The sequence below is a fragment of the Falco rusticolus genome, chromosome 7, assembly GCF_015220075.1.
Source record: "Falco rusticolus isolate bFalRus1 chromosome 7, bFalRus1.pri, whole genome shotgun sequence".
Taxonomy (NCBI): domain Eukaryota; kingdom Metazoa; phylum Chordata; class Aves; order Falconiformes; family Falconidae; genus Falco; species Falco rusticolus.
In genome coordinates, this window is record NC_051193.1 from 36,739,663 (window position 1) to 36,767,575 (window position 27,913).

General features: G+C 37.7%; 1 protein-coding gene across 11 annotated transcripts in view; it reads right to left on the reverse strand.

The window, feature by feature from the left end:
• Window positions 1–27,913, reverse strand: part of TECPR2 (tectonin beta-propeller repeat containing 2) — a 59,565-nt gene that overhangs the window by 21,097 nt on the left and 10,555 nt on the right. For 9 of the 11 annotated variants that reach the window (XR_005105340.1, XR_005105339.1, XR_005105337.1 and 6 more), the window contains exons 8-17: window positions 27,313–27,783; window positions 25,671–26,665; window positions 24,027–24,210; window positions 21,901–22,074; window positions 19,495–19,675; window positions 17,909–18,050; window positions 16,329–16,569; window positions 15,451–15,540; window positions 14,396–14,629; window positions 11,123–11,271 (exon numbers count right to left, since the gene is read on the reverse strand). Coding sequence is in view for 3 of the 11 variants with exons in the window: in XM_037394838.1 (XP_037250735.1) it covers window positions 11,123–11,271; window positions 14,396–14,629; window positions 15,451–15,540; window positions 16,329–16,569; window positions 17,909–18,050; window positions 19,495–19,675; window positions 21,901–22,074; window positions 24,027–24,210; window positions 25,671–26,665; window positions 27,313–27,783 (2,861 nt within the window). In the remaining 8 variants the exon portion in view is untranslated. Of the gene's footprint in view, window positions 1–10,089; window positions 10,781–11,122; window positions 11,272–14,395; window positions 14,630–15,450; window positions 15,541–16,328; window positions 16,570–17,908; window positions 18,051–19,494; window positions 19,676–21,900; window positions 22,075–24,026; window positions 24,211–25,670; window positions 26,666–27,312; window positions 27,784–27,913 lie in introns of those variants that run through there. The other 2 variants (XM_037394841.1, XM_037394840.1) reach the window with 2 other exon arrangements.

Here is a 27,913-nt window from a genome sequence, read left to right on the forward strand (position 1 = left end):
GAACATCCATAAAGATGTCAAAAAGGGTTAATTACTTTTTAATTACAAAAGAGCTTAATTACTACAGATTTATAGGTAGTGGAAGCTAAGAAAAGCAGACAAAACACCCCAAAGGAGTAGCATGAAAGGAGTTGCATGATGCCGAGCTAGATTGCTTCTGGCACCACTGCAGGCTCAACTATAACCAAAACAATTACCTCTACCCTATTCTGCAGCACCAATGTACCTAAGAAACAAATGGAAATTATCAAATTCAAAATAAAATCTCTACAAGCTTGGCCAAAAATTATTCTTATTATTTGTTTTCTAAGCAAGATCCTGTTTCCCTCTTAAGTTTCCCTGGCGCTCTGGGGTTTTCACTTTCAGTTTCTCTTCCTTTTTCAAGCTACTTAGCTCTTTCTGATAAACTTGCATCAACAAAACAATCCTCACCCTCATTATGAAGCATCAGGCAATACACTGTTGGCAGCTTTCAATGCTCTTAACAGGCATTGCCACACCCCCACTGCAGCTTTCTGCTGTGACATAGTAAAGGACACAACTGACAGGACAGCTAGTGATGCAATTACATACAGCAGCTTTGGCACAAAACAGTGACAAGACATTGGGAAACAAGTACAGGCAATTCTTAGAGCCTGTTGCACAAGTTTTACCTCTGGGTTTTTGGTTTTTTTTTACCCAGAAAGCAGCCATCTACAACAAAAAGGTGTTCTTGTGGCTATCACAATAAGGTAGATAAAAGTAATTTAATTTTTTCTTGACATAATGGACCATTTTTTGGAACAATCATACTGACAACATCTCGGCTATCCCTCATTTTCAATAAGTTTTAATTACCATAAGCGTGCTTTTAAGTATTTTATAATCTATATAACAGGAAACAGATCTCTACAGCTGCAGTAATTAGAGTCCTCTCACAGCAGTGAAGAGAGATACCTGTGCAAATTTATAAATCTGCTGATAACAGAGACTGATAACCATGAAAATTAATAAATTATTTCAGCATAGCCTTGTCTCAGCTGGTTTAACTTCAAATAGCATTCATGAGGCTTACACACCTTGACTGCGAAGTATGTCATATTTATAATTTACTCAAGAGTTTGGAATTTTAAGGAGTCTCTCAGCCTTCTTTCTCAGACCCTGACACACCAAACTCTGTTTATAGGTTTATTGACAGTACTCATCTGTGAGAGACCTACTTGTTATGGAACATTAATGGGTTCAGTGTTATCTGACACAAAATGGTAAAACATTGTTTTCCTTTTTAAACTCAAAAGAAAAAAATAAATCTCAGGAGACCAACTGTTTTAGCCAAGAACAGAACAAAGATCCTTCTGCCCTCTGGTCTTGTACCTCAGCTACAAAAACCTGAGTCACTCCATCCCTTGATACTGAGGAGCTCCCATTACACTCATGGTCTGCAACACACATGGAGTATGTACTTTTCAACATTTAAAACTACATACTAAGACCTGTGAATATCTTTGTTGTCTGCTACAAATAAAAATAATGAAGTACCCACGTGTCTGATGAGAAAACAATGCTGATAAAACAAAGTAAAGTAGAAGGAAGCATTTAACCAACAATTATTAAATGAGACCAAGAAATAGTGTCTATGCTAAGCATATTTAAGTTATAAAGTTGTCCATTAGCTTTATAATTCTGTGCAAGTAATTTCCTTCCTTTCTGCAAACCACAGAGAAATAAGCTTCAGTGTAAGAACTTAATTTAAATAGTATCAAACAAAATCCCAAGTAAAAACTAATGCATTCCCCACCTCCCCCAACCTATTACTCAAAAGTTTTGTCTTACTGTAACTACTTCAGTCACAACTGAACCCAAAACACAATGGTTCAACTTCCTTGTTAAAGAGGGAAGGACAAACACACATGCACACATAAAAGGCATCAGGAACATTTTCCACGTCACTTTTCAGGAGCACAGAGTCCATGTACCAGCAAACTTCCATTATCTCTGTTCTACTGCAAATAACCAGAATGAGGAACACTAAGCGTAACATTCTCAGGCTGCCCAAGCCCAATCCTTTTTATAATAGGCTGGTGGCTACAAGCAGCACAAATGTTCTCCTCACCTCCAAAAGACAAATCAGAAACACCTGGTCCAGGCCAGGCTGTAAGGTCAGATCAGAGTCCTTCTCACACTGTTGAGCATCTGTGTATCAGACTAATCTGACTATTTTCATGGCTAACAGACATCCAGACCCTATTAACTAGAACAACAAAGAATGCGACTTAGAGACACTTCCTTAACACAGGCCTAATATTTGCATATTATTTTCTGAGCTCCATTTGAATGAAGGTTGTAAAGCAATTTCAGCATTAGAGACCTCAAGAAAGAATGAGCAACATTAGAGCAGTATTGACCAGAATATTTTGCATTCAGACTTTAAGGAGAACAGCTTTGCTAAATTAAGTGCCCCTTTTTTCTCTGCAGAGAAGTTCAAGGCAACATACAGAGGCCGGAAAGATTAATCTATCGTCCTGGAAGCCACGTGTTCTTCATTAATGATGCCATTGAATTGTCAGAAAAAGGTTATTATTTATTGACTGAAAAACTAGAACACTATTTTCCTTGGAAGCCTTGAACAAAACTATAACCCCTTCCCCCACTTCATGCCTTTAGTGAATAAAGAGACAAGGGCCTTAGTTGGATACCTCCAGTCTATGGCTAGCACAATCGGGGAAGAAAAGGCAAAGGCAAGGAGTCAATTCCTTGACATCTCCTCTGTCAACTATACATTTTTTTATTCCAAGGGTTTTTCTTGCAGAAACATGGGAAAGACTATGACAAAATATAGCATCAAAACCTAGATAAGGTCAGCCATGCGACTACTCACCGTGATAAAGCTCAATAGAACCATAAAATGCTTTCAAAATATGCAGTACAACTGTTCCTTATGAGCAACTAAAAAAATAATTAAGATGTAATGGAATCACTTTAAAGACCATACAAACTGCAGGCCTACTCAGGTTTGTCCCACTTAGGTATAAACCTAAGATTATGAACTGTAGTGTAGGAGATAAACTGTAATTACCATTACAAGTATTTCTAATAACATACTGAAAAATCGAACTACTACGTCAAGAACAACTAAGTTTTTACAAAGATGTTTGTGAAGTAAACACTATATGCAACAACTTCCCATTAAGCAGCACATAATTTAGCATGTGGTAATAAAAATCTTGTATAAGCAAAGCTCTGAGTTTGTTTTGTTTTTTTAAAATCACACCTTTAACGAGCATCATCAAAACAGCCTCTCATGCAGGCTACACCAGTAAAGTGCACCTCTCTAGCTTTTGAAAGTTAAATCTTACCGAGGAGAGTAAAGCATTTTTGCAAGGTAAAAACACCCATGTGTTTTTCATTTCAGCCTCAGTTCTGCTTCACTTTGACAATTTTAAACAGTTATTAAACTGTTGCTTTTTCTGCCATTTTGCTTTTTAATGTTTGTCTGTGTTAACATGTTAGTGATGAAAATGCCACACCTTTGATAGTAACAGAAATTCCCATTTCATTACTGCACTGATTAATGAACAAATGCATATATAACCCTTATGTGTTACAATGCATTGACACAATCAGATGGCGGGGGGGGGGGGGGGGGAGCGCCAACACACCTGTAAAAGAAAATCCCACAAACCCAGGGAGGGGGTGAAAAACAATTTTAAACAAATCAACCTTGACCAATTCTGAAAAGTTATAATCTGTTAGCATGCAAAATATATCCTGTAAGCCACAGGAAATGCACTCAGGATGTAATAGGTACTACTCATTTAGTAGTACTCATCCAGTGCTAAAGCTCTGGACTAAGTACGGTCTCAGGTCAAGTGTGAACCCCAAATACAAGGCTATGCAATGTGTTAAACTGCTGGATAAAAACAACACTACTCCAGAAGTCAGGGATCAGAAATTAAGTCACTGCCTCCCAGACAGATGATTAATTTACTAGACTATATATAGTCCAACCTTCTCGGCCTTGCTTAGTTCTTAGCTTCATTAGATTTGGGTGCAGTACACAGGGTCTTCCTACAAAGCTTTGGCAGTTCTATAGTACAAATACCCTACAGATATCTGGCAGTTCTGTAGGCAGGGCCATCTGAGCAGGACTGAGACCACAACCCAGCCCTCTAGCTCCCTGGGAAGGCAGCTCATCACTAGGCTGGTCTGCAAAGAGAAGCTGTCAGCACCTTGTCCGCTTACAACATCATCATAAAATAGGGAGACAGTAATACGTTATGGGGAGGGGCCTCCGAGCTCCTAATTCAAGGTCAAAAGATCTGATGTGCACAGCAGTTATCCCAGGGTGTCTCCTTCTTCTGTGCAGACTTGCATTGGCTCACTGACCATATACCCAGCTTTGCTGCCCTGATTTACTTCACAAAAGCTAAGCCTCCAATTACAAACTTGTCAACTGGATCCAGCCCCCCCACAAACCCCCCAAAAACCTGCTCTAACCAGAATTCAGAAAATGCAGATGTAGCTTTAAGGAAAATCAAACAAAACAAACTCCCCCAAAATCTTAGTTTGTACTAGCACAAGTAATTTTTATGACTGTCTCTCCAAATCACTGTTCAAGAGCTCCTATTTGTTAACTACTTCGGGCTATCACTACCTGCAAGCCCAGGAACAGTTCCACTGAAATCAAGGCACATACTTGCTAAATCAAGATGCATATCCTTTAACCATGAATTTTTACACCATTACCTTTTTATTTTTAAACAGAATAATTCTGAAGAACTCTCAAAACTCAATGACAACTGTGACAACTTTATTTACCCAACTGAATGTTAAATGTATTTCATAATATCTCTGAAAATAATTAAATATATAATTCTGTGTTAGCTAAAAAATATGGGCACATTGGAAGAGTGCAGGTGTGAGGATGTTTCTAGTACTGAACAAATGGAAGCGTGAAAAGTGAAAGTTCTCCTTTCCACAATTTCTGTGTTCAGTGTAAGCTAGCCTTGTCAAAAGGCAAACACACCACCTTGAGATCATATGTCAAAGGGATACAGAAGGATCAACTTCTCAGTTTTGTGGGTGTATCTCACTTTGTGCACTTTTTGTGATCTGAAGGTTCTGGTGCTGATGATAATTGCTATCTAATATGACAGGCTACATGCACGCTTTTCTGAGCATGATGATAGCAACGCTTTAAAACAAATATCAGAAGGCTCCAAGTCCAAAGCAGAAAAATACAGTGAAATATAGCGACAGCAGTTTTCTTAACTAGGAACAAAAAAGAAGATAATAAGCACTGAACTGAGCAACAGAATCAGCACAAAGCAACTTTAATGAAAATGCTGGAATTGCAATTTTTCATTATCTAAAGCACCTTTTATGTAACTCAATTTCCTAAGAAAGGTACGCCTGTGAAAAACAGCACACATTTGAACTTAAACATTATGGCACTTAAATCAGCTAAACAAAATACACTGCTGCAGAAGCTTTGATCTCCTATACTTCTCTGCAGCCCACCTTGATACAGCTGCTCTTACTACTGCTGAAGTTTTCCCTCTACATCATCTTCAAAAGCGCAGTCCTCCAGGACAATCACCTCCCTAATCATGTCTTCAGGAGGCCTCACATGAGTAAAGACACATGGAACAACACACTAGCTAGTCTGGCCTATAGATAACCAGAAGGTTTAGTAAGTGTATTACCTCTCCAACCTAAGCAGATCTGGTCTAACAAAAGATGCTTCCTCTGCACCTTGTTCTCAGCACTCCAAAGTAGAACTCATAGCAACTCAGATGTCTCTACAGCAGCTAGGTAACGCAAGCTAGTCTGTGCTAGTGAAAACAGGCTTGAAAAGAATAGTCACGTGGATCATGCATTAGAGAGAACAATCTCTTCCATGGCAAGTACGTTCACAAGTAGAACAGATGATTCTGAAGTAAGAGTTATGATGCATTTTCAACAGCAAAATCCCCTCCCCCCCGGCCCCAAACATCCAATCCTTGAAGATTGTTTCTTCACAAACCCTTCCTACATTTCAGCTTTGATTTTGGCACCTACCAAAAAAGATATAATGGCAAAGTGTGATCTTGAGGAGCACTCACTGGTTCCTCCTGTAACTACCACTTAACACAAAACTGGCCTTAATAATAATAATAGAAATCTCACTGAAAAATGCAAAGGCAAGGCAGATAGCAGAGAAAGAAAGTCTCCAATTTGCATTAAGCATTCTGTAAGGTAAACAGAACTTTATTTAAAGAGAGGAAAGGAAACAAAGACCAAAGATCATGCTTCTCCCTGTACTTGGCACTGGTGTGGCTGCACCTCAAATACTCTGTTCAGTTTTGGGCCCCTCGCTACAGGAAAGACACTGAGGTGCTGGAGCGTGTCCAGGGAAGGGCAATGAAGCTGGTGAAAGACCCAGAGCACAAGTCTTACAGGGAGCGGCTGAGGAACTGGGGCTGTTTAGCCTGGAGAAAAGGAGGCTCAGGGGGGACCTTATTGCTCTCTACAACTACCCAAAAAGGAGGTTGTAGCAAGGAGGCTGTTGGTCTCTTCTCCCAAGTAACAAGCAACAGGACAAAAGAAAATGGCCCCAAGTTGCTCCCGGGGAGGTTTAGATTGGATAATGGGAAAAAATTCTTCACCGAAAGGGTTGTCAAGCACTAGAACAGGCTGCCCAGGGAAATGGTGGAGTCACCATCCCTGGAGGCATTTAGAAGATGTGTAAATGCAGTGCATAGGGACATGATTTTGTGCTGGACTTGGTAGTGCTAGGCTAACTGCTGGATTTTTCCAACCTAAATTATTCTATGATTCTGTGATCATGACAAACATTTCTAACCAGTCACCATTCATCTGTAAGGTATGGCCAACCTCCTTACAGTGAACATAAATTAAGAAAAAGGAAGGTATTGAAAAGAAATTAAATCTAGCATGTATTTATTTTGCAGAATTACAGCTACATTTCCCAAATTTCAAATCATATTTTGAACTACCATTTGCTTCGAAGTTTCAACAATTTTGAATGACAGTGAAAGCATGAACAGCCTTAATCTTTTTCGTGTGTGCGTATGCACACGAGAAAAAAAATAGCTCCTCCTAGATCACTAAGAATTTCTACTATCTTCTCTTATCTAGGATACCAAGCCTAAAGTATGAAATTGCTTAAAAGGCAATTACTACATTGTTTATGGAAGAGTAGTAAATCAAAAGTTTCTCTAACTTGAAATGCACATACTGCAAGAGACCACTTTATGACAAACTAAGTTAAACAGTACATATCTGCTGAGATTCTAGGAAATACAAAGGATCAATGAAAGCTTTATAAAGTAGCCAAACAGCAAACATTTCCTTAAGTAAAACCCTTTTACTCCACAGCTTGGACAAGCTATGTGGATATTTAAAAAGATTTCTCAATGTAACAAGATCGTTTTTTCAAACCTATTCTCGAAGAAATTTGGTTACAAAAGAACAAAGAGTAGCAATTAAGCAAATGACAGTTAATGAAATGTCTTAATCTATTTTTAGAGTAAAATTAATTGACAAGCAATAGATAACTGGTCACTCACTACAAATATTTGTCCTGATCCTTGTTTCCTTTATTCCTCTTAAATAAAGTTCTGCTTCTCTGATAGATCCCTTAATGTAAATCTGAGAAGGTGGTTCTTAAGGCCAGTTTTTATGTTAAGTAGTACTGTAGAAAGCGAGTGTCTCTCAAGATCAGATTTTGTCTCTGCAACTTTTTCAAAAGGTGCCAAAAGTCAAAGCTGAAATGTTGAAAGAATTCTTTTCAAGCAAACATTCAAGTTCTGGGGACCTTTGAAAGCAATTTGATACATTTTTAACTTTTGATCAACTTTTACTCCATAATCACCCACATTAGTCTTATTGACTATATTAAGTTTCTATTTCATTTTTTGTTACTATTCCTTTAGGCCAGAAATCTGAAAAGCATTAGATCTTCATAAATGCACAGGCACACACATATAGAAACATACATCCACATAAATCATATTTGTATTTCCTGCTCTTTTTTTAATAAAATTTAATGTATATTGAGACATGCTACAGCAGGTATTAGTTCTATCCTGTATATTAACAATAAAATGAAAAACAGTTACTATTTCCTGGACTAAAATAATTTCATCAAAGAATTTTTATCAGCTTTGTCAATGTCCTGAAAGCAGCTTCCAAAAAGCTGCTTAACTACATAATTCTTTTGACTTCTAAGTCTGCAGAACAGAATGGATTAAGCACAGAAAATATCTACATATAAACTACTGTTGCTCAAGATATTGTAATGATGGTTATCAACCACTTCTGAAGTGCTGGATAAAATAAAGAAGATGGAAGGCAGAAAACATAAAATGTTACTTTTCATCTCAAGAGATATTGCAGTAGGAAGTTACAAAGATAAGAATAACAAATCAGTATTATTCTTTCTTAATCTAGATTAAAACCAAACAGCATCACAGAACAAAGACTGAATTTAAACTAGAGTCACTGATTTTAGCATGAGTAAAATCTCATCTAAACTATTGTCTCTGAGTACATTTGTGAAGTTGTGCAAAGACGGATGCTGTGCAATTGCAGCACTCCTTTAACAAGAAGTGACACCATAAAAACAGAGTCTGTAGCTGCTCACAAGCTGCTCATGAGTCATGAGATCTGGAATATGGCAAGTCATATTGGCTCTGACATTTACTAGGGAATGAAATATCCATAGTTGGTTTTAAATTACGTTATTTGAGAATGCTCCTGTACTTAAAGCAAGTGAAAGGTAATTTTGATTTCCTTCTTCAAACAGAAAATGACTGAATTGTTCACAAATACTTTTTACAGTATTTCAGTTGTTCTGAAGATAAAAGTGGTGCAGCATGAACTGTGTTAAAGTCAATTACAGGACTTTGTAAACAAAACAAAACCAAACCAGTAAGGTGCTGCTAATAAGCAAATATTGTTCACAGAATAGTCCACTTTTCAGCCATCATATTTGTTATCCAAACACTAATCTAACATTTGGAAGTAATTTTAAAAGTCATGTATTTTTTTATTTTGCATTAAGCATGAATGTAAAAGCATGAATGGCTGCTCCTTCAGTACTTTAACAATTAGCTTTAATGTGCTGGAATTGTCTCAAAACGGGCATGTAATCCACAAATTTTCATCTTCTCTGCAAGCAATGTTTGCATTTTTGACCTTTCATATTGACTCATTAAATTTGCAATGCTAGGTGTTGGCAAGATAACAGGAAAGGGAACGACACTGCACTGGGTATCAGAAGGTTATCATTTTGGAAGGCAACATCACCCAGCTTCCTCGACAAGCTAATAGGAAATTGATTTGATTTTCAACCTTGTCCACATAGACCTTCTACATAAGGAATTCACTGCTAAGTAGTGAGCTACAGAAAATCCAAATTTCTTGTAAACACCTTTGTACGGTGCAGTTTAATCTATTTCAGTGGAGGAGTGGAGAATACACTTATTAAAGACAAAATAGTATCAGTGTAGAGAAGCAGCTTTTTGGGCTGTTTTCCTAGATAGATAAATATTTCATAAGATACTACACAAGTTTAATTCTCTATCTCCTGGTAAACTCAGTTGAAGTGTAACACAACCTGGCATGTGTTTTCCTCCCTTTTTAAGAATATTACCTTTAAGGAAGACATCATCACCGATACCCTCAAGTCTCCTCTTCCGGCTGCCCTAGCCCGTTAGCAGGGAAAGTATCTCTCTTACAACTTACATCAGAAAGATCCACTTGCAGCCCATGAAGAATGAGCAGTGTCATCTAGCACTTATTGCAAGTGATATTGGTACTTATTCATCATTCTGTTCCGTTATTTTGTAAAACAGGGTGCCATTTCTCCAGGTCTGACTGACCACATTCCCAGCACAGAAGAACAAGTCTAACCAGTGCTGTGCTAACTGATGGGATATAAATTCATTCCCCTGTTTCCCTGCCCTTTGCTCCTACATCCTGAAATTCACAGAAGGAGCTAATAATTGGCTGATGAGAGATAAGAAGAATTAAAAGCAAACGATGTAAAAAACAAACTATTACAACTCCACTGCCACAGATGCACTTTTATTTCTTAATATGTCCTTTCAAAAGGACACATTTCAAAATCTTCAAGAGTAATTCTGTAACATTATAAAACGTAAATCAGGTTTGCAAACACATCCAGTGCTACTATGCCAGATCAGCAAATAGTTCAAGTGATTTCAGACCAAGGAGCAAAGAAAAAAATCAGTAGTCAGAGGTCAGCTCCATTACAGCAGTCCCAATCCACGACACAGAAATTACTGCCATTTCATAGTTTAGTTTGCAAAGCATTAGACCAGCAACAAAAGCAAGCACTGAGGTTTAAAGAGAGAGAAAACCACCCAGAGACTGGAGGAACATATTTTGTCCATTCTCTATATACAGAAAAGATGCTCATGGGGTGTTTCAGGAGGCTTCTTTCCACTCCAATCCTCCCAGCTGGCAGGTAGAAAGAATACAATGTTTGTTCATTCTGGGAACAAGGGAGAAGAGCTGCAATTGTACTGCACGTGTACGAACAACTGCGTGGTAAGGAAAGTCTCTAAATCCAGGCACAGCACCCTAGCAAGCATCCAAGACTCACAAAGGCAAAGAAAGAAAGAGGCAGGCAGGTGCTTCAGCATCACGCCACTTGAGCAGAGCCTTCCCATACCCTCTGCTTTGTGCTGTTTGCCAGCCCAGCCTCTTCAACAGAGTTCATCAGGTATTCAGTATGTGGTTCAGGGCTGCATTCTACTATGTGCCTATAAAGCTATTTTGTTAGAAGAAGAGTATGCTTTCATTAAGGACAGAAAGGAAAACAAGAGCTTCCTCTTTTGAAAAAAAATGTATTTGTAACAATTAGATGAATTTGGGATGACCTGGTGATAAGGCAGCATATTCAAAGTACATTATACAGAGTCAGGAGAGTGTTGTGGGTTTTTTTGTGGGTTGAGTGAGAGAGAGAAATCCTGTAGAATTCAAACATGTTGGACAAAGTTTTAAGCTACACATTTAAAATGTGTCTCTATCATTTTCCATTAATGTTAAAACTATTCTTTTTTAAAGCATAGAGCTAACCACTAGGTTACAAGAATTGTAATCAACATTTTACCTGTATAGGTGGTTCAATCATTATCCACGCAGGAAGCATCAAACTTGGGTTAAAAGGCTGAGTTCCTACACGGAAATAAATGCCACCACCAGTGTCACAGGCCCAAACATGCTGATTTCCACAGGTCAAGCTGATCAGCTTTACAGCACCTAGTAACAAAAAGACTATTGGCATTCTGGCATTTTCCTTTCAAATTCAGCTAATAATGAGAACTTTAATTGATTAATTAATTAATACTTGATTGTATTAAACTAGCTTTAAACACAGTCACATAAATGACTAAATACAACTTGTGAGAGAAAAAAGAAGTGTCACTGGATACAGTGAATAAAACCTAATAGGTAGCATATGTAAGGTATTTATCTTTTAAATCTAAAAATTAAATGTTTTACTCACAGGATACTGCAATTTCTAAAGCACACTAAAGATATGCTATTAAAATAACTGAATCCAAGCAGGGAAATATTCTGTGTCAAATGTTATCAGTGCCTAGTCAAACTTTCATATGACCTAATGTGAACTCTTCTCTGTAGCTGGCCAAGCCTGTGGACTTTTCAAGGTGTTGATCTGCCAGTACACTCAGCAAAGAACATTCCTAATGCTACCAGCACTTTAAAAATGTGCTTAGAGGTTATGCATTTCAGTGTTGACACACCAGTGTCACATCTGTAAATAAAGGAGCTGATTTTCAAATGGATTTATATTCAACAGTATATATATTTATTACATCTATCTCAAATTAAACATATGTAAGTCAGCACAACGAAAACAAAGCTGCCAAGTATGTATGTTTTGGAATTTGAGGGATAGTGGTGGTGGCTGGGTTTGTTGGTTTGGGTTTTTTTGCATACCCAATCGCACCCATCAATCTTGCCATTAAAAGTTTGCAAAGATAGTAGAGAAGCATACCTGATATTTTAGACTAAAAAGAACTGCTAATTAACTGTCAACTGGAAGTCTTACTCTTTCACATTCATTTTAGAATAGCCACGTGATGTAATATACATAACACTTGATTATTTTTTTCTTCCAGTGTTGGGACAACACAATGCTAAGTAATGGAAAACATGTTTTACAGGAAGAGGGACCCAATCAGTACAGATACACTACAGAAGGAATGCTTTGGTCAGAATCCAAACTGAAGACTAAAAATAGGCCTTGCTGGTTGATTGAACATGCCAGTACTGCTTGGGATATCCCATTCTTGGTAACAGTTCTCTCTTCAGTGACGTGAAATCTGGCAACAAATCCTTGTAAAGTACATAAGCCACAGCATTCCTTGAAGAGGGAGGCGCAATTTTATCCCATAGAGTGCAAGTTTAGCGCATTTATTTCTGCGGAAGGCAATATTCCCTGTCATTAAGGCCTGCTGGGGTAAAGAACAGGGAACAACAGAACTAGACAGCTTTATCTTTTAGTTACCTGTAATATTAAACCTACCTTCTCATTAACCAAAATTGCTTAACTTTCTGAATCGTAAGAATTCAAATTAATTCATCTCACCCCAGAATTTCCTTTAATCATACAGTTTCACACTAAAAACAAATGACAAAACCATGCACAAAAAACTTCTACTGCTTGGGGTAAGAATATCTACAACAACTTTCTTTGGCAGACAGGGGCTTCACATTCAGCTACAAAGTCAAAATCTTACTAAAACCTCATTATTCCTTCTAACATGAAGTATGACTCAAAGTAATGGCTTTGCCACATGATGTCTCAGCTGTTGAAATGTTCTGATCCAAACAAGCATCAGAGCACTCAAACACGGAATCACATATCACCTACTCGGCATAGCTGATATTATTTACGTCTACAGTACAATTTGATATTCAAAAATGCAGCCCTTATGTAAATGTTTTGGGGTTTCTCCCTTCCCACTTACTGTTTTTATCTTCAGAGAAGGTCATGCTAACAGCATTCATCTACTGTTTAGAGAAAGTAGCATGATTCAGAAGCATTGTTTATTGTTGAAACATAAAGGTCATTCTACTGTGTTTAGAAACCCTCATAGCAATAGTGCAACTCTAATCAAATTTACGAGATACTACTCCCAGTGCATAGTGTAAACGCAAGACAAAGATACTACCAACAAAATATGAATATTTCAACATTAATGCTGGCAACCCTATCATTTCCATACAGAATTCCGATTTGCATTTTACAGCAACTTCACCCCCCACCCCCCCGGTTAAGCAGTGATTAAACTATGGTACAACTAGTTATTTGGAACCATTTCATCAGGTCTGGAAAATCTGGCGTATAACTGGCAAACAAATTCGTTTTAAAAGACATATTTTAAGAAGTCTTCCATGAAGTATTACAAATTGTATCCTAAAATTATATGTGAGGCTTAAAGTCTGCCAGCTGTGTGTGCCTTTCCTTAACCCTAAAGTTAACATTGTTTGCTTGTTCTCAGACTAGTCATGAATGTTGCCATTAAAAATGGAAAAATTGCAAAACTACTGAATTACTTTTAAAATGGTGCATAGCCTCAATGTCTTTTAACTTCACTTGAAACAGGAATGCAGGTTAGCATGAAGATAAGAATGTTCTGATAGTCAAAGAAACAAATCTAATTGGAATACTACTGATGAAACTGACAAATAGCCTGATTATCCCAAAGACAAACTGGGAGGATATTTTAATGATCAAAACACAGTCAACAACCTTGGCCTTATGCCTAACCAAATGAAAAGAGCAGTTAACCAGCAGCACATTCTTAACATTATGCTGAATCATTAGATCAGCATAAACTTGAACCTAAGAATGTTATCAGCTGCATCACTCCTGCAAAATACCACTCTTGGAGCACCATTTTTCCGTGACAGTATCCTAACAAAGCATTGATCACTCCGTTAAGAATGCATTTAACCACAAAATTCAGGGCCTTATGTATGGAACTGCCCAGGACCACATGATTTGGTTATCCTGTTGTACAAGAACTACACTAGTTAAAGCTACTGGTACACCTGCACAGCACTGTGTCAGGCCAAGTTATCTCAGACTGACAAACTGTAAGAATCACACGCACATATCTTGCAAACAGTAAACATGCTGTGTCCAGCAAAAGGCTAAGTGAAATACTGTCTGAAAGCCATAGCTGTTCCTGATGTTTTACATTCCTCTGCTGTGAGGGTCATTATTGTAAGGTACTATTTAATCCAGTACAAGCAATACTGTACATCAGTAAACCAAAGATGCCTCTGAAGGAAAATACCGACTGTCCGCTAAGAGAGTTTAGAGATAGTTTTCTCAATAAAAATAGCATACCTAGTTGAGAGAGATCCAGTTTTGTCCAGTGCATGCCTGTTGGACAGCTGGATGAAAGCGTTCTGATAAATATCTGCCCAAGACTATCCAAACCCCAAATGGCATCCTGGCAGGCCGAGTAGTGCACCATTTCAGCCTCTGGTGGCAGCTGCACCGTAGAAGGACGGAACTGAGGATTCTGATCACTGACACAAAACAGATCCTTGTTGCTTTGGCATAGCCACAGAAAGCTTCCTATGGAAAGGACATTTCTGTTACTGAAGTAATTCCTAATCCGCTCTGAGAAAGCTTACACATCTACTACTTCTGAAAAAATGATCAGTACATTTGAAGACAAAACTAAAGCTTCCTGGCTATGTTCATAGGGTAAGATTTTGAAGTACAAATACACATCCTAAGCCCTTTTTTAGGGACCTAAATACTCCCTTTCTCAAATCAAGTAAGTAGTAAGTGATCTCATTTGAAGAAACTAATAGAGAGGAGACATACATAACAGTACGCTACCACTTCCCTTTGCTCTTTTCCTCTTCTTTGATACTTGCTTATGAAAAACAGCATTCACTTTCAGCTCTAAATCACACATTTTCACCAATAACACCAGTGCATTTAGATAATGCAGTTGCTAACTATTGTAACTAGCTGTTGAATTCCCTAGCATAGTTGCACTTTTACCAATAAACTGTGCCATTTGCTGCAGTAACTACGCTGACAGCAGTACCAGTAGTACTTGGTTAGCATAGGCATTCTAGCAAAGCGTGCTCTAGGATTTCATATTAGAAATTCTGGCAATTCGTGCTTCGGCCGTTTAGGAAGTTACTGCTCCTAAAGGACTACCCATTTCTCTGTTGGATGCCACTCCGCACCAAAGGTGGCAGAGTGAACGTTACACTTTTTTTTTAATCTCCAGTATTTACAGATGTATTTACACCTCACTTCAAATACATTCCCTGCATACAGAAAAGGCACCAAAAATCTGAAGTAATTCAGTATATTTTATTACTTACACCATCAATTCTACTCTATTTAAAATTCAGACATCATATGCCTGCACTAACCTTCTTTAGATGAAGCTGTGGAAGCCAACACAAAAATCCATTTTGTGGCAGAAGCAGTACCACGAGGCACAATATTATTCCAGTAAGTGCCTTGAAAGAAAGAACAGAGTGGTATTGGAATGAAACTTAATTTTCTATTAAAATTTTTTATTATTTAAATTGTTAAAAACATAAAGAAATTCTATCGCAATCAATTATTAACAACCAACTAGACAAGATTTTCTATGTAAATCTTTGAAGAAAATGTTGGGGAGGGGGAACTACCTGCTGACACATGCGTATATATATGTATACACACACACAGAGAAAAGCGGGAGTGCAGAAAAGAAGGATAAGGGAGAAGATTAATGGTCTTCAACAGGAGACCAATATGGTGACAGGGTTAAACAGACAATGTTCTAGATCTATTCTTAGTGTTTACCTGATCAAGGAAATGTACTAAATCAAAATTCTATTTTGAGAAATATAGCAAGAAAAATAAAGCAATTCCTCTAATGCTGTAAAACCATAACATCACTGTTTTGCATAGTCACACCAATCATGAACCAGACTCCCCTGTGCTAGATAAACCAGGCACTATAGCTCAAGATTACCTTCTCACCCCAGAGAAGAGACACATGCAGGTACTAAAAGAAATAACCTGTGCACAGTTCAGTAGTGGACGATGAATTTTCCATGCAAAATGTTTCCCTTTAAATGGGAAAGTATTTAAGATCAAATGCTAAGGAATCATTTCATTTAATTTTTAAACATGGAAAAAATTGTTAAATCTGCCCTGCCTCACCATGGATAATTTTTGTGGTGACAAAACTGTAGTTAGTTACTTATTCTATTTATTTTTCTTAACCTAAAAATATTAGATGTAAAAGCACACCAACCTATTAAGTTTCCCTTTGCCACATGGAATTCATTTTTGCCTGAAGAGATCCAGACTCCACTGCCATTAACTCCAAGGAGGCTGGGCTGACACTGAAGCTGCTGTGACCAAAATGCCATTCGAAGCTTATCAGCCACCTTCTCCACAGGTGCCTGAGCTGCTGTTGCCACTGTATGAGTTGCCTGGATTATTGTCTGAAACAGGCTGTACTGGTCAAACACTACATAATCAGTGATGCTTACCTGGAACAAAAATGAAGTGTTCTTAATTAGTTACGTTTTTGGGGGAACTGCAGAACCTTTCATCAGAAGCTCTGTGTGTGCACTTTATGTATAGGAAATCTACCAAGAGTTTAGAAACCTTCAAAGTGTAGGAAGGGAAAAATAATACAGTACATTTTTAATAAGTAAGAGTCTTGATAATAAACCAGTGCCAATATTAAACATCATCTTACAATTCCCTCCTGCCCAACAACCCACTCTGAATTCTGCATTTTAAGAAAGCCTTTTGTTTTGGAATGACATCTCTTCTCTCTCCCTAAAAACTTGTTGAAGTCTGCAAACTATGAGTCGAATTTTCCATTTCCCAAAGGAAGAGAGAAACTTGCATAGTGTGGCAATTTAAACCACATCACAAAAATTTGTATGTAATATTCCTTTACAACAACCTCATGGGCATTTTAATTGATAAGGCAGGAGGAGGTCTAAATAAAAAGTTGCCCAAGTTCTGTCACGGACAATTAGGTTGGCCACACACTGGGATACTCCTAGAAAGGAAGGAAATACTTAAGTGCACAAAAAGAGCAGTTTGTCAACAACCTCAAACCCAAGCTATTTGTGATGCCTACATGCAAGAAGATATTATATATGTACATAAACTGAAATTCTTTTAACTTAGGTAGACACATAGACAAACAAATTTTCTGTATAATTGGTTTTGTACCCCCTTTGCCCCCATCCCTATCTCAAGGGAAAATAAAAAATGCTGGGGAAAACAAAGAGTTGGGAATTCTAAATCAATACCAGAGAGTAATTGCAGTAGCTGACTTGTTTTTACCCACATGATCTGTGATTGAAGCAAGCAGCCTTGTATCTCACATTTTCAAAAAACCCTCAACTGAATGGAAAGACATGTAATAGAAACTTTTTTGCAAGGTTACTTATTATTTGTCTCATCTAGCTAAGGAAAAGGATGGATACTGGAAGACAAGAGAAGAGATTGCACTCAGCAGCCAGACTTGTATGCTCTGCCTAAACAGCTTGTCCTATCCTATTGCCACTGTTAAGATACCAAGCTACATGCACCATTGATATGACCTGGTAGAGCATTTCCTGTGTTCTTGAAAACTGCTGTGATGCTGCTCTGGATGGCCATGGTATGGGCATTTTTTTTTTTCCTTCTTGTTTATAGAAGACATGAAAAGGGATTTCAGCCATAGCCACACCACGGTTTTAATAAACTGAATAAAGAGTGCTACAATATATCAAACATTTCATTGAATTTTATCCCATGGGAAAACAATGCAAATAATACACTTAAGGTAAAAGACTAAACTGAAAGCAAAATAAAAAAAATGCCTACTTGCCACCAATGGTTATCATCTCCTTGTGGTTTCTTTGAAACTATACCAGTTCTGAACCACAGATTTCCATGGATATCCAAAGCCCATAATGTCTGCTGATCTCCAAGGGTTATGCACACTGGTTCCAAAGCTTGCATTTCACTGGAAATGCAAACAAGTACAAAAAATTAAAAAACTTACTTCAAATCTATGCTTACGGTATTTCAAGGAAGCTGTTAAAATGCTAACGGCAGTTCAAAATCATTGAACTCAGTGTGGCCAAGCTCAAAACCACATTTGATTTCAAATTTTCACAGTTAAATCAGTAATTCCAATTTTATTAGTTTGCGTAAGTAAAAACCATTCAACAACAAAAAAAGTAAGCCTTTCAAAGATCCCTTGAGATTTCAAACTTAGATACATAGCAATAAAACTAAAAAGAAATAAAGAGCTGTGATCTTTGACTTTTGATAAAGCAGCTTCATAAGTGTATCTTCTCCAACTTCCTAGACCTATTCTGAGAACTATACTAGCAGTTCAGGGACCATAAATAAAAAACTCAACTTAACTACATGGCAAAGATAAATGTTGAGTTTAGGACTAGAAATTTCTTGTATTACTAAACTGATTTTCAAGCTCAGAAAGTCAACAGGATCAGGTGACCATATCAGACATTTAAAAGGTAGCCAACAATGCTGTTTCTTTCAGAAAACCTCTCTCAACGACTTACAAACAAACAGGGACTGCTTTCTGCAATTGTAATACAAAGCCCAAGAACATTTAACTCCTCCTAAGGCATAGGTCAAGCAGATATTTTCATTAAATACACTAATTAAAGCACATGCAAAGTTCAGATTTGAACAAGACACGGAATATCTCCTTAGAGTCTTCAAGGGCCAAATACCAGGTTGTGAACTAACACAAGTTAAAGCTTCACAACAGGATATTCAGTGGAAGATAAAATCATATGACAACAAGAACTGGAATTTCTTCCTATACTTGCTTCAGGCTGATGTCACAAGAGAGACTATATTCTAGATTCTCAAAGCCAGCAGTAAACACGCAGTGCTTTTAACTTTATCTCAAATTAATCACTGAGAGCATAGGAACAACTACAAAGCTAAATACCAATTACCCAGAATATTTATAAAATGATATGACTGTGAAGTAGAGAAGTATTATCTGTGTGGATGACCAAGAAAATGCTGACATTTAATCTCAGAAAAAAATTTCATTCAAACATCCAGAGAATTCATTAAAGCCATTATGGCATAGATTAAAGAAACAGTATATAATCAAAAAATTATATTGACAGATTATTATAAAGATCTTTTTTAAATTGTTCTCACTTTCTTAAACTCATTTTAAACTGTTTCTACTTCTACTTACGGCAATTTCTTTCATTACATGGAAGTCATTCATCAGACAGAAAAACAGCAGTTACTCTGAATATGTCTGGACAAAGACTAAAGGGGACACACACTCACATAGGTCTGTATACACATGAGTTCAGGTAACACTTTCTCAAACATCAAGGAATTTCAGCACTGAAAACAATTATTTGTGTCATTCTGGTTATGATGCTGCCCCACCACCGTGTCATTACCTGACGATATCGCTCTTCCATTGTTCTCCTTCAGGACAAAAGCTGCTTACTCCTTCCCGGTATAGCAGGGCCCGCTGCTCACTCAGTGCCCACACAACATTATTTCTGGATGTAACCTGCGACAGTGGATAAGGGCAGTCAACCTTTACTGCTCGGGCACAAGGACGATCCACACTCAGGCCTAGAAATCAAAAAATGAGGATTGCTTTACAAACTTTGGCTTTTTGCAACTAAAAGAAAAGAGACAAAGCTACTCAACAAAAGAAAATCAGGAAGGGAATATCCTTGGCATGCTAACGTTTTTCATTTGTTCAGTATTTCCTTGACTGACTGTTCCTTCTATCAACTATTAATCATTTCATCTAATATAGCTGAATTTATATTTTAATAAATAAAACACTGTATATCCTTCAACATCCCACAGAACACACAAGTCCTGTCATTTCTGTTCCTTTCCTCCCTCTAGTGTCAGGATCAGGAATCTCCATTTATAAAACCTGTATTAGACTTGACAGAAGCATCAAAGAAAAAAGCAGTAATGGAAGCATTTTTACTCAAACGTGCCAGGAGAAGAGGAAACCTATCTGAATAGTGGCAGAAATTACAAAAAGCGCATGCCACAATGTGTAGTGTTGAAAGAAGGGGAGAGGCTCTGGCAGATTTATGGGAAGTTTGCACGCATTCATACATATTATCTACAGGAACATGTCATCTTCACAATTACACTTCATTTACACAGCTGCATGGGAAACTCCTCGAGAGCCATAGATTTTGCTTAACCTTCTCATGATGCCGAAGCAAGTATGAACAGCCTCCTCTGTATGATATTCTAAAATAACACAAAGAATGCTCATTTTAAACCTCTGAGCACACACTTTTGTTATGGAAGTTAAGACAGAACAGTGGAAAGAACGAAAAGATCTTGGAGGAACAGCTATCATTGGTTGCCTCACATTAACAAGACATATACTGAGAATTTCTTTTTGGCATTGAAGACAAATTTAGAAGTCTAAGAACAGCAGAATGTAAGCTGATGTAATCAAACCAATCTCTTGCAGGGAAGAATAATATTGACAGAATATAGAGAATAAAACCTCCACAGAGCCCTGTGTGATTGGCAACAAAAGTTCACTCTTTATCAACACTACCCATGCTCGTTGGCAATACGCATGGACCTTGAGCAGGACACTTGATTTCTCTTTAACTACTACACTTAATTAAAAGAAAATAATTTAAGAGTACAGTATCTTTGAAACAACGTTGTGCATTTCAACAGTTTTCTTAATCACAAAGAATTTTTATATTGTGCTACAGCAATTAAATCTACAAGAGAAATTAGAAGAGTACCAGAATTAAATAGAAGATAAATAAGAATTTTGATAGCCATTCTAGAATGCTGTCCTGCTTTAGTGTGTCTTACCTAGCCCTCCTCTTATTTTTCCAGTAATTCCTTCATCATGTTATTTGTAATTTTTTGTCACCAACTTAGCTCTCTGTGCAAAGCCTGCATGCCCAAGAGTCCTTGATACTCTTATCCCTTAACTCTCAAACTTGGAGCTACATCCTTCCTCCTTGTATTTCGCCCAAATACTGTCTGCATAACACCTAAAAAATGCATCCTCTTCTATTCACTGAAGCAGATAAAGCTAAGGCCATGACTTCAAAGTTGCCACTGCACTATCCCTTTTTCCTGATTCTTGCCTCATTCACATCCAAGTGAGAAGGCAGCTGTGATGATTGCTGCTCCACAGCCTGTTATATTCCTCCACTGGCTTTACTTTCTTTATCATGTAAAATACATACCACTTGCCTATACTTCCAAGCACTTTATGATCTTCTATCTCAGAATATCTTCCTTTCATTATCAAGTGGTAATTCTTACCTCCAACAGATTTCTGCTTTTCAAAACACATAGCTTCTACTTTCCCCTACTCTGCCCCCCATACCTGAATTTCTTCTGAACAGCCACACACTATCTCATCACCTTTCTAAGTTCTTCTTAAAACTTTGTTAAAATCCTTAAAGCAAGAAAAGAAAACCCACTTCAGGCTCAGCTGTTTCGATGCATCATACCATTTTCAAGGCAAGGATATTATTTCAGTATTTTCTGCAATCCTTTTTTATTTATCTGCATCTATCCCATATCCTTCCAATATCATAAATTCTCTATACTGTAGATACTCCACTTGGCACAAAAAAAATAAGTGGCCATGAACTGGCTTTTCCAGTCTCCTAATTACCCAGAATCTCACAACTGTTTCCAACCATTTCTCAAGTTAAAAAGGTTTCCCTATGTCCTGGTGGTGGATAAAAGTTTAAACCAAATTGTGACCATTCCATTCCATAGACTTGAACTCAAAATCTTAGCCCACAAAAATTCAAAGAACCTGCAATTAATTCAGGTACCTGTTTGCAGATACAGATCTCCATTTGTTCTGATAATCCAGGCGGTGTCATCACTTAAAGCTACAAATACAGCCTGGGGTAAAGCCTCATACCAGTGGCGTTTTCCTTTTATAGTTACTTTTCCACAAGCAAATGCTTTGTTAGTCTTCTGTTCGATCTTCCAGAGAAGAGCCCCTGTATGAGGAGTTAAGACAGAACATAGTATCACTTAGCAATTACTGTAACAGCGACAGCTGACTTCTCATGCCTACACCTAAATGAATCCCAGGGGAAAGGCAAACCAGTAGCATTAAACAAAAATGCGAGGTTTTAAACAACTTTTTTGTCTCTTTGTTAAAAAGCAAGACCAGAACAGTGGCTAACTTCACTAGGAATTCCTGAAATGCATTTACCATTAGAGTATGTACAATTTTTAAATGTTCAAATGCAAGTTACTTCTCCTTAGTTACACACTGTAAACTAACAAAACAAGTTCCATGTCAAGGGCAAATAAGCCTACTATTAAGAGACTGAAGTTCATGGCTTGCTTCTGTACTATGTTGGTACATCCTCAGTACATAAAGGAAAAGGGGTTAATTGTAGTACTTTCACTGTTTACAAATACTAGCATTAAAACATAACTTTTGTGGACCAGTCATGAGTGACAAATACCTGAACAGGTGTGCACATCACAGTGGGCAGCACTGTTACCTGCTCACTACATGTCATGTCACAAGCAGACAAAATGCAGCAATGCAACTGCACAAATCCAACTTGAGAACTTTTCCCCTCACTCAAACTAGCAAGGACAGCTCAGAATAAGAAAACCAAACAGAATTCCAAACTTAAGTACTGACTGGCATCCATGCTGGCTCATACCAGAGCAGTGCATTGTCATATTAACTTCCTTTGAATAATTCCACAAGGTAGCATTTGATTCCATTTTGACATTTGTGATTAACATGCTCTTGTGTCAATATATCCACGGGGAACTGTGGATACTAGAAATTTGCACGAGTTCAATGGAAAACTGGGTGAGTTCCTGGAACTGCAGGATAATAAGCACAGAGCAACAACCTTTTGCTCAGGAAATCTCTGAGCCACCAACTGCAGTCTGAAACTACCAAGGGCAAATGTCATACATGCTAGCCTGTTCCTTTCCTGCAGGCCTTTGACCTGCCTTTGACCACTGTTAAGGACAAGATACTGAGCTGGATGAACCCATGATGATCTCACCTACTGTAGCTACTCCTAAATTTTTTTTGTCCATAAGAAAGCTCAGCTACAGATCTTTCTTCTTAAAACAGATAGCAAATCTTCCCCTACAGAGAGAAGGCAAGATTGACACATGGTTTTAGAGATGACAGGGGAAGAAAAGTAGTGGCAAGGCAGGAGACTAAGTAAAGAAAATGTCTGAGAAACTTGTATTTTCACACGAGTCCTGGAACAATCTGGAAGGCCAAAAGTGACATGAGTTTACAGTCAAAACCTGTTTAATTTTAATCAAACTTAACCCTCACTTCCAACCACACAAAAATTGAAAGTTTTTCTTTAGTATTAAAAAAAATGATCAACAAACAAACCCCCACACAAAACCATTCTACATTTACAACAAAAAGAATTTTAAATTTGGGAATCATAAGCAGTTCTGTAACAAAACCCAAGGTTTTGTATAGACAAGGACCTCTTTATTCATCTCCACCTGCCACTGAACTGCTACTTCTGAAGTTCACTTTAATCAGGCAGACACATGCCGAAAACTTCCCAAAATGCAACGTGAACCTGTTAGAATGACAGCCACTTAAACTAGAACATGGTATGCAGAGGTAGCGAAGATGCAGTCATATCACCTTGAATTACTTTTTTTTTTTTTTTTTTTTTTTTTAACCCCACGCTAGTTTTACATGAAACGAGCCCCAAACCACCAAGTTTCTGGAAGTACTTTATTTAAACAACCCCACACACTAAACTGCCTATGTGGAATTTACATATACACTGAACCGTATCTGTACTTTCAGAAAAATGCCCAAGTTTCGCCTAATTAGATAACAGCCGTTATTAGAAAAAAAACAGGAGAGCAAAGCAAATAAACAATTCTATGCAAGTCTGGTACTTCGGAAGTCCCGGTGGGGCAGATGCCAACCAACCTGAGGGGGAAACTGCCACCTGCTGGACACCATCCTCAAACTTCTGCCACCGCAGCCCGGCCGCGGGAAGGGCGCTGCAGTACAGGCTGCCTCTGTAGTCCAGGCACCAAATATATTTTTCGGAGACTACCAGGCTCAGGATGCCATAACCAGGGCCAGAGTATCCCATCCAGCTCTCTGCAAACTAAAAACTGTAGAGTCAGAACAGTGTCAGATGTCTACAAACCGCACAAGAAAATGGCTACATATACACAGCAGCTCCCATATTTTGATTAAAGAAGATCTGAACTTAAGGTTCCCAAGTACCTTAATCATGAATAATAAATTTGCCTTGTGCAAAATAAAACTACATCTTTCAGTGTTCTTTAAGATAGTATGTACTGCCAAGTAAGACTGCTAAAACAAAAGTTTTAGCAAAAAACCCCAAACAACCCACAACCCCCTCCACAGTGTCACCTACTTCCAAAAAGTGGAAAATCTTCTTGTATTAATTAAAGAACACATACTTAAAGTAAACGGCAGATGCGAAAAGGAATATATAGAAATGTACAGTCTGTCTGTAGTCCAGGAAATCATTTATTGTCCATAAATTAAGTTATGAGCAAAGGGAACAAGATAGCTGGAGTGCAGAGACAGCTAAACATCCAGCTTTGATGCTCTCTGTATGGTACAGGAGCCACGCATTGCAGAATTTTAAAGACTGCTATCTTAAAATTTTGATAGCTTGCATGAGGTGAACCCAAGCACTACATACATGACCTACAACATAAGCATCTGTAAAGCTTATCTAAACATTCCAGAGTGTAAGAATATCATAACCTGAAACTAAAAGACTTCTACACTTTGGCCTGCACCTGTTACTAGATACGACACCATCAACTTATAACCCAACCTTTATCAACAAATACTTGGTTCATCTTAGTACAAGGCTGTTACAGGTTTAAAAAGAAACAAAACCCACAACCAAGAAGAATTGTTTCCATCGGGAAGAGTTCTGCTAAAACCCACAGTGATTTTGGCAGTTTTGCAGATTTTACAATTAATTTTAGTACTTCTTTTCTGTACAAGAATTACTATTTCTGGAAATGTTCACACACGAAATAACAATGAAGGAAAGAGGTTAACAGGAAAAGGAAAAATGTCCATATTTTAAATAGTACTAACTGCTACCTAGGGCACAGAGAAAGACTAATCCTTATTCTGAGTATTTACAGGTAAAATGATCCTTTAACTAGGGGCCGGCCATTTGAGGTAATCAGCATTAATTACCCATGAAGTCAGATGAAGTTGGGAATAGCATCGTGGAGAATTTGGGCTAGCGGAGGCCCAAACAAGGAGCAGCCTTTAAGCATGACTTGGTTTTACTGTTCAGTCTTCGGATGGCTTTATGACAGCATTTTTGTTGAGCTGGGAATAATATAGCCAGTGCAGCTTCACATTGTAAGCACACCTACCATTCTCAAGTCTGATACATCACATTTTGTAAGAGTTACGACACATATTGCTGTTTGGCTTTATGCTTTACTTTTTTTACTTGAATCGACTAAGAAAAAAACCTGCTTTCCTAAAGAAGGATAGAAGTTACATTAATGTTTCTTTTGAAATGCTGCAATTATGTATTTTAACTAAATTGAAGACATATACCTGATCAGATTTTAACAGCACCATTTCATCTAGGCTTATCTTGGCCACATCCTGGGAACCAAGCCCAGCACCAACTTCAGGCATGCTAGTCTCTGAGGATGAATACGGTAATCCATGTCCATAAATATCCTCTTCATCACTTGAGGCAGATTTCTCAGTCTTACTTTCATGAGTATCTGTTACCCATTCAGCAGTGCTAGTACTAGATTTAGCTTTGATTGCACTTTGAAAATTCCATCCAGAAATGGAACTGTTATCTGAATAAACATCGTTAGAGATGTCAAAGTGGAGCACAGAAGGATCTGCCAGAGCGCTGTGTATTAGAGAGAGTTGCTGTTGGTCTTCCCTACCAGTTTCACCACTTTCCTTTGGTGTCAGCGATTTCTGAACACCAAGTACACTGTCACATTCCAAAAACATTTGGTCTGTAAGGTCTGGCTCTTCAAAAGATTTTTCAGTGTCCTGCAGCTCCATTTTATCTAAGTTTTCATCTATTTTACACAGTGTAGGGAAATCCTGCTCCTCCTGTTGGCTCAGCTTTCCAAGACAGCATTCATTGCTTGCAGAAACCACACTACCATTATATTCACCATCAACACTGCTCGTCAAGTCTTCTGTAATGATTAGAGGAGAGACAGATGTTGAAGTGTCTATAATAGCTGAAGTACCCATGCCACTATCACTGTTTGGTAGTTTCTGTAAATCAACCGTATCTCCATTTTCTTCATTAATTAGTATAGTCGCAGACTCAGGAGACTGTAGGACACTGAAAGTTTCTGAACAGTTATCTTCTTGCAACATTGTATGGGACTCCACACTGAACATGCTTTCCTGATCTGGAGATCCAGTACTCAAATGATCAATGCTGCCACTCATTAGGCTGGAAGTCATGGAAAAGGAGTCTGCATTCAATGAATGTGGACTATCACCAGAAAGCTGACGCTCATAAATTGGTGTACCTTCCAGAGAGCTGTGGGTTTTCCTGGTCCCGCTTTCTGTTCTCATAAAAAAAAAAAAGAAAAAAAAAGAAAAGGGGGGGGGATAGTATTTTTTTTTAATCTATTAAATTCCAAATCAAAGACAAACATTAAAATATTTCTATCACTGGGGATAGAGTTAAATCTAAAATTCAACATACTGATTTTTTTCAACTTCAACACTAAAGGATAAGTATAAAGCCAAAAAAGTCTTAAAGCAAAACATTTAAAAGTTGTAACATTAATACAGTAAATAATTAAAATAATAAAGTACACTATTCTAACAAACTAAAAAGCACAGCTAAGAAAGACACTGTCAAATATTCTAAACCAGATGAACAGATATTACACAGTTCCAATACAAAACTGGAAGCAGAGTCCACTGTATGTTGCCATTAACCCATACATTGGAACCTTAAGCATGTTTACACAAAGCAAACCAAAGTTAAAATAATAAACAAATACATCTAAAAAGACTTCAATTTATCATTTTCAAAACCGTCTTTCATCTGAAACACAAACAGCCCCCTACAACCACTCATGTAGCTCAAGAGCATGACAATACAATATAAACGAAGTCTGTCAAACACACTCTCTTATGTGTAATATCAGAAGTGATATGTTCTAATAATGAGTAGTGGCAGAGAAAGTTCTGCTAGACCTACCCTGTTTCTTCTTTTTTTTCTTTTTTACTTTAATTGGCTTTACAATCAGTTCTTGATCAAAATCTTCAGAGCTGATTGTGCTGAACCGTTGTGAAGGAAGTTGACCTTCTCTCTGAGCTTCTGAAAGTTGGTCTGCACATATCATAAAGCTAGAGCCACTGTCCACAGAATTTACTGAACTGCTCCTGCTTCTTGATTCACTTACTACAGAGCAGACCCTTTTTCTTGTCTCACTGCTCAAGTCTCCCACTCTATCAAAACTTTTCTCTGATAGCGTTGGAGTTTCCAGATCATCTTTCACTAAAGAATAAGAGTAATTTTTATCATCCATAACTGAGGGGGAAGTAACCATTTTTTTATCTGTTTCCACTGAAGGGCTAGATGATACAGATGCAACTACTGATAACGGGGTCAGCAATTTAGGACTCGTATCCGTTAAAGGATTCAGCAATTTTGAATTCACATCTGAAACTGACCAAAAGAAAAACAGAAGTATAAATATTAGTGCATCAAATGAGTAGAGGCATAGTACTTGGAGAGTATTGAAAGAAAAGAAGCTTTATGCAACGCAAAAATATTCTAAATTCACAACATTTCAAAT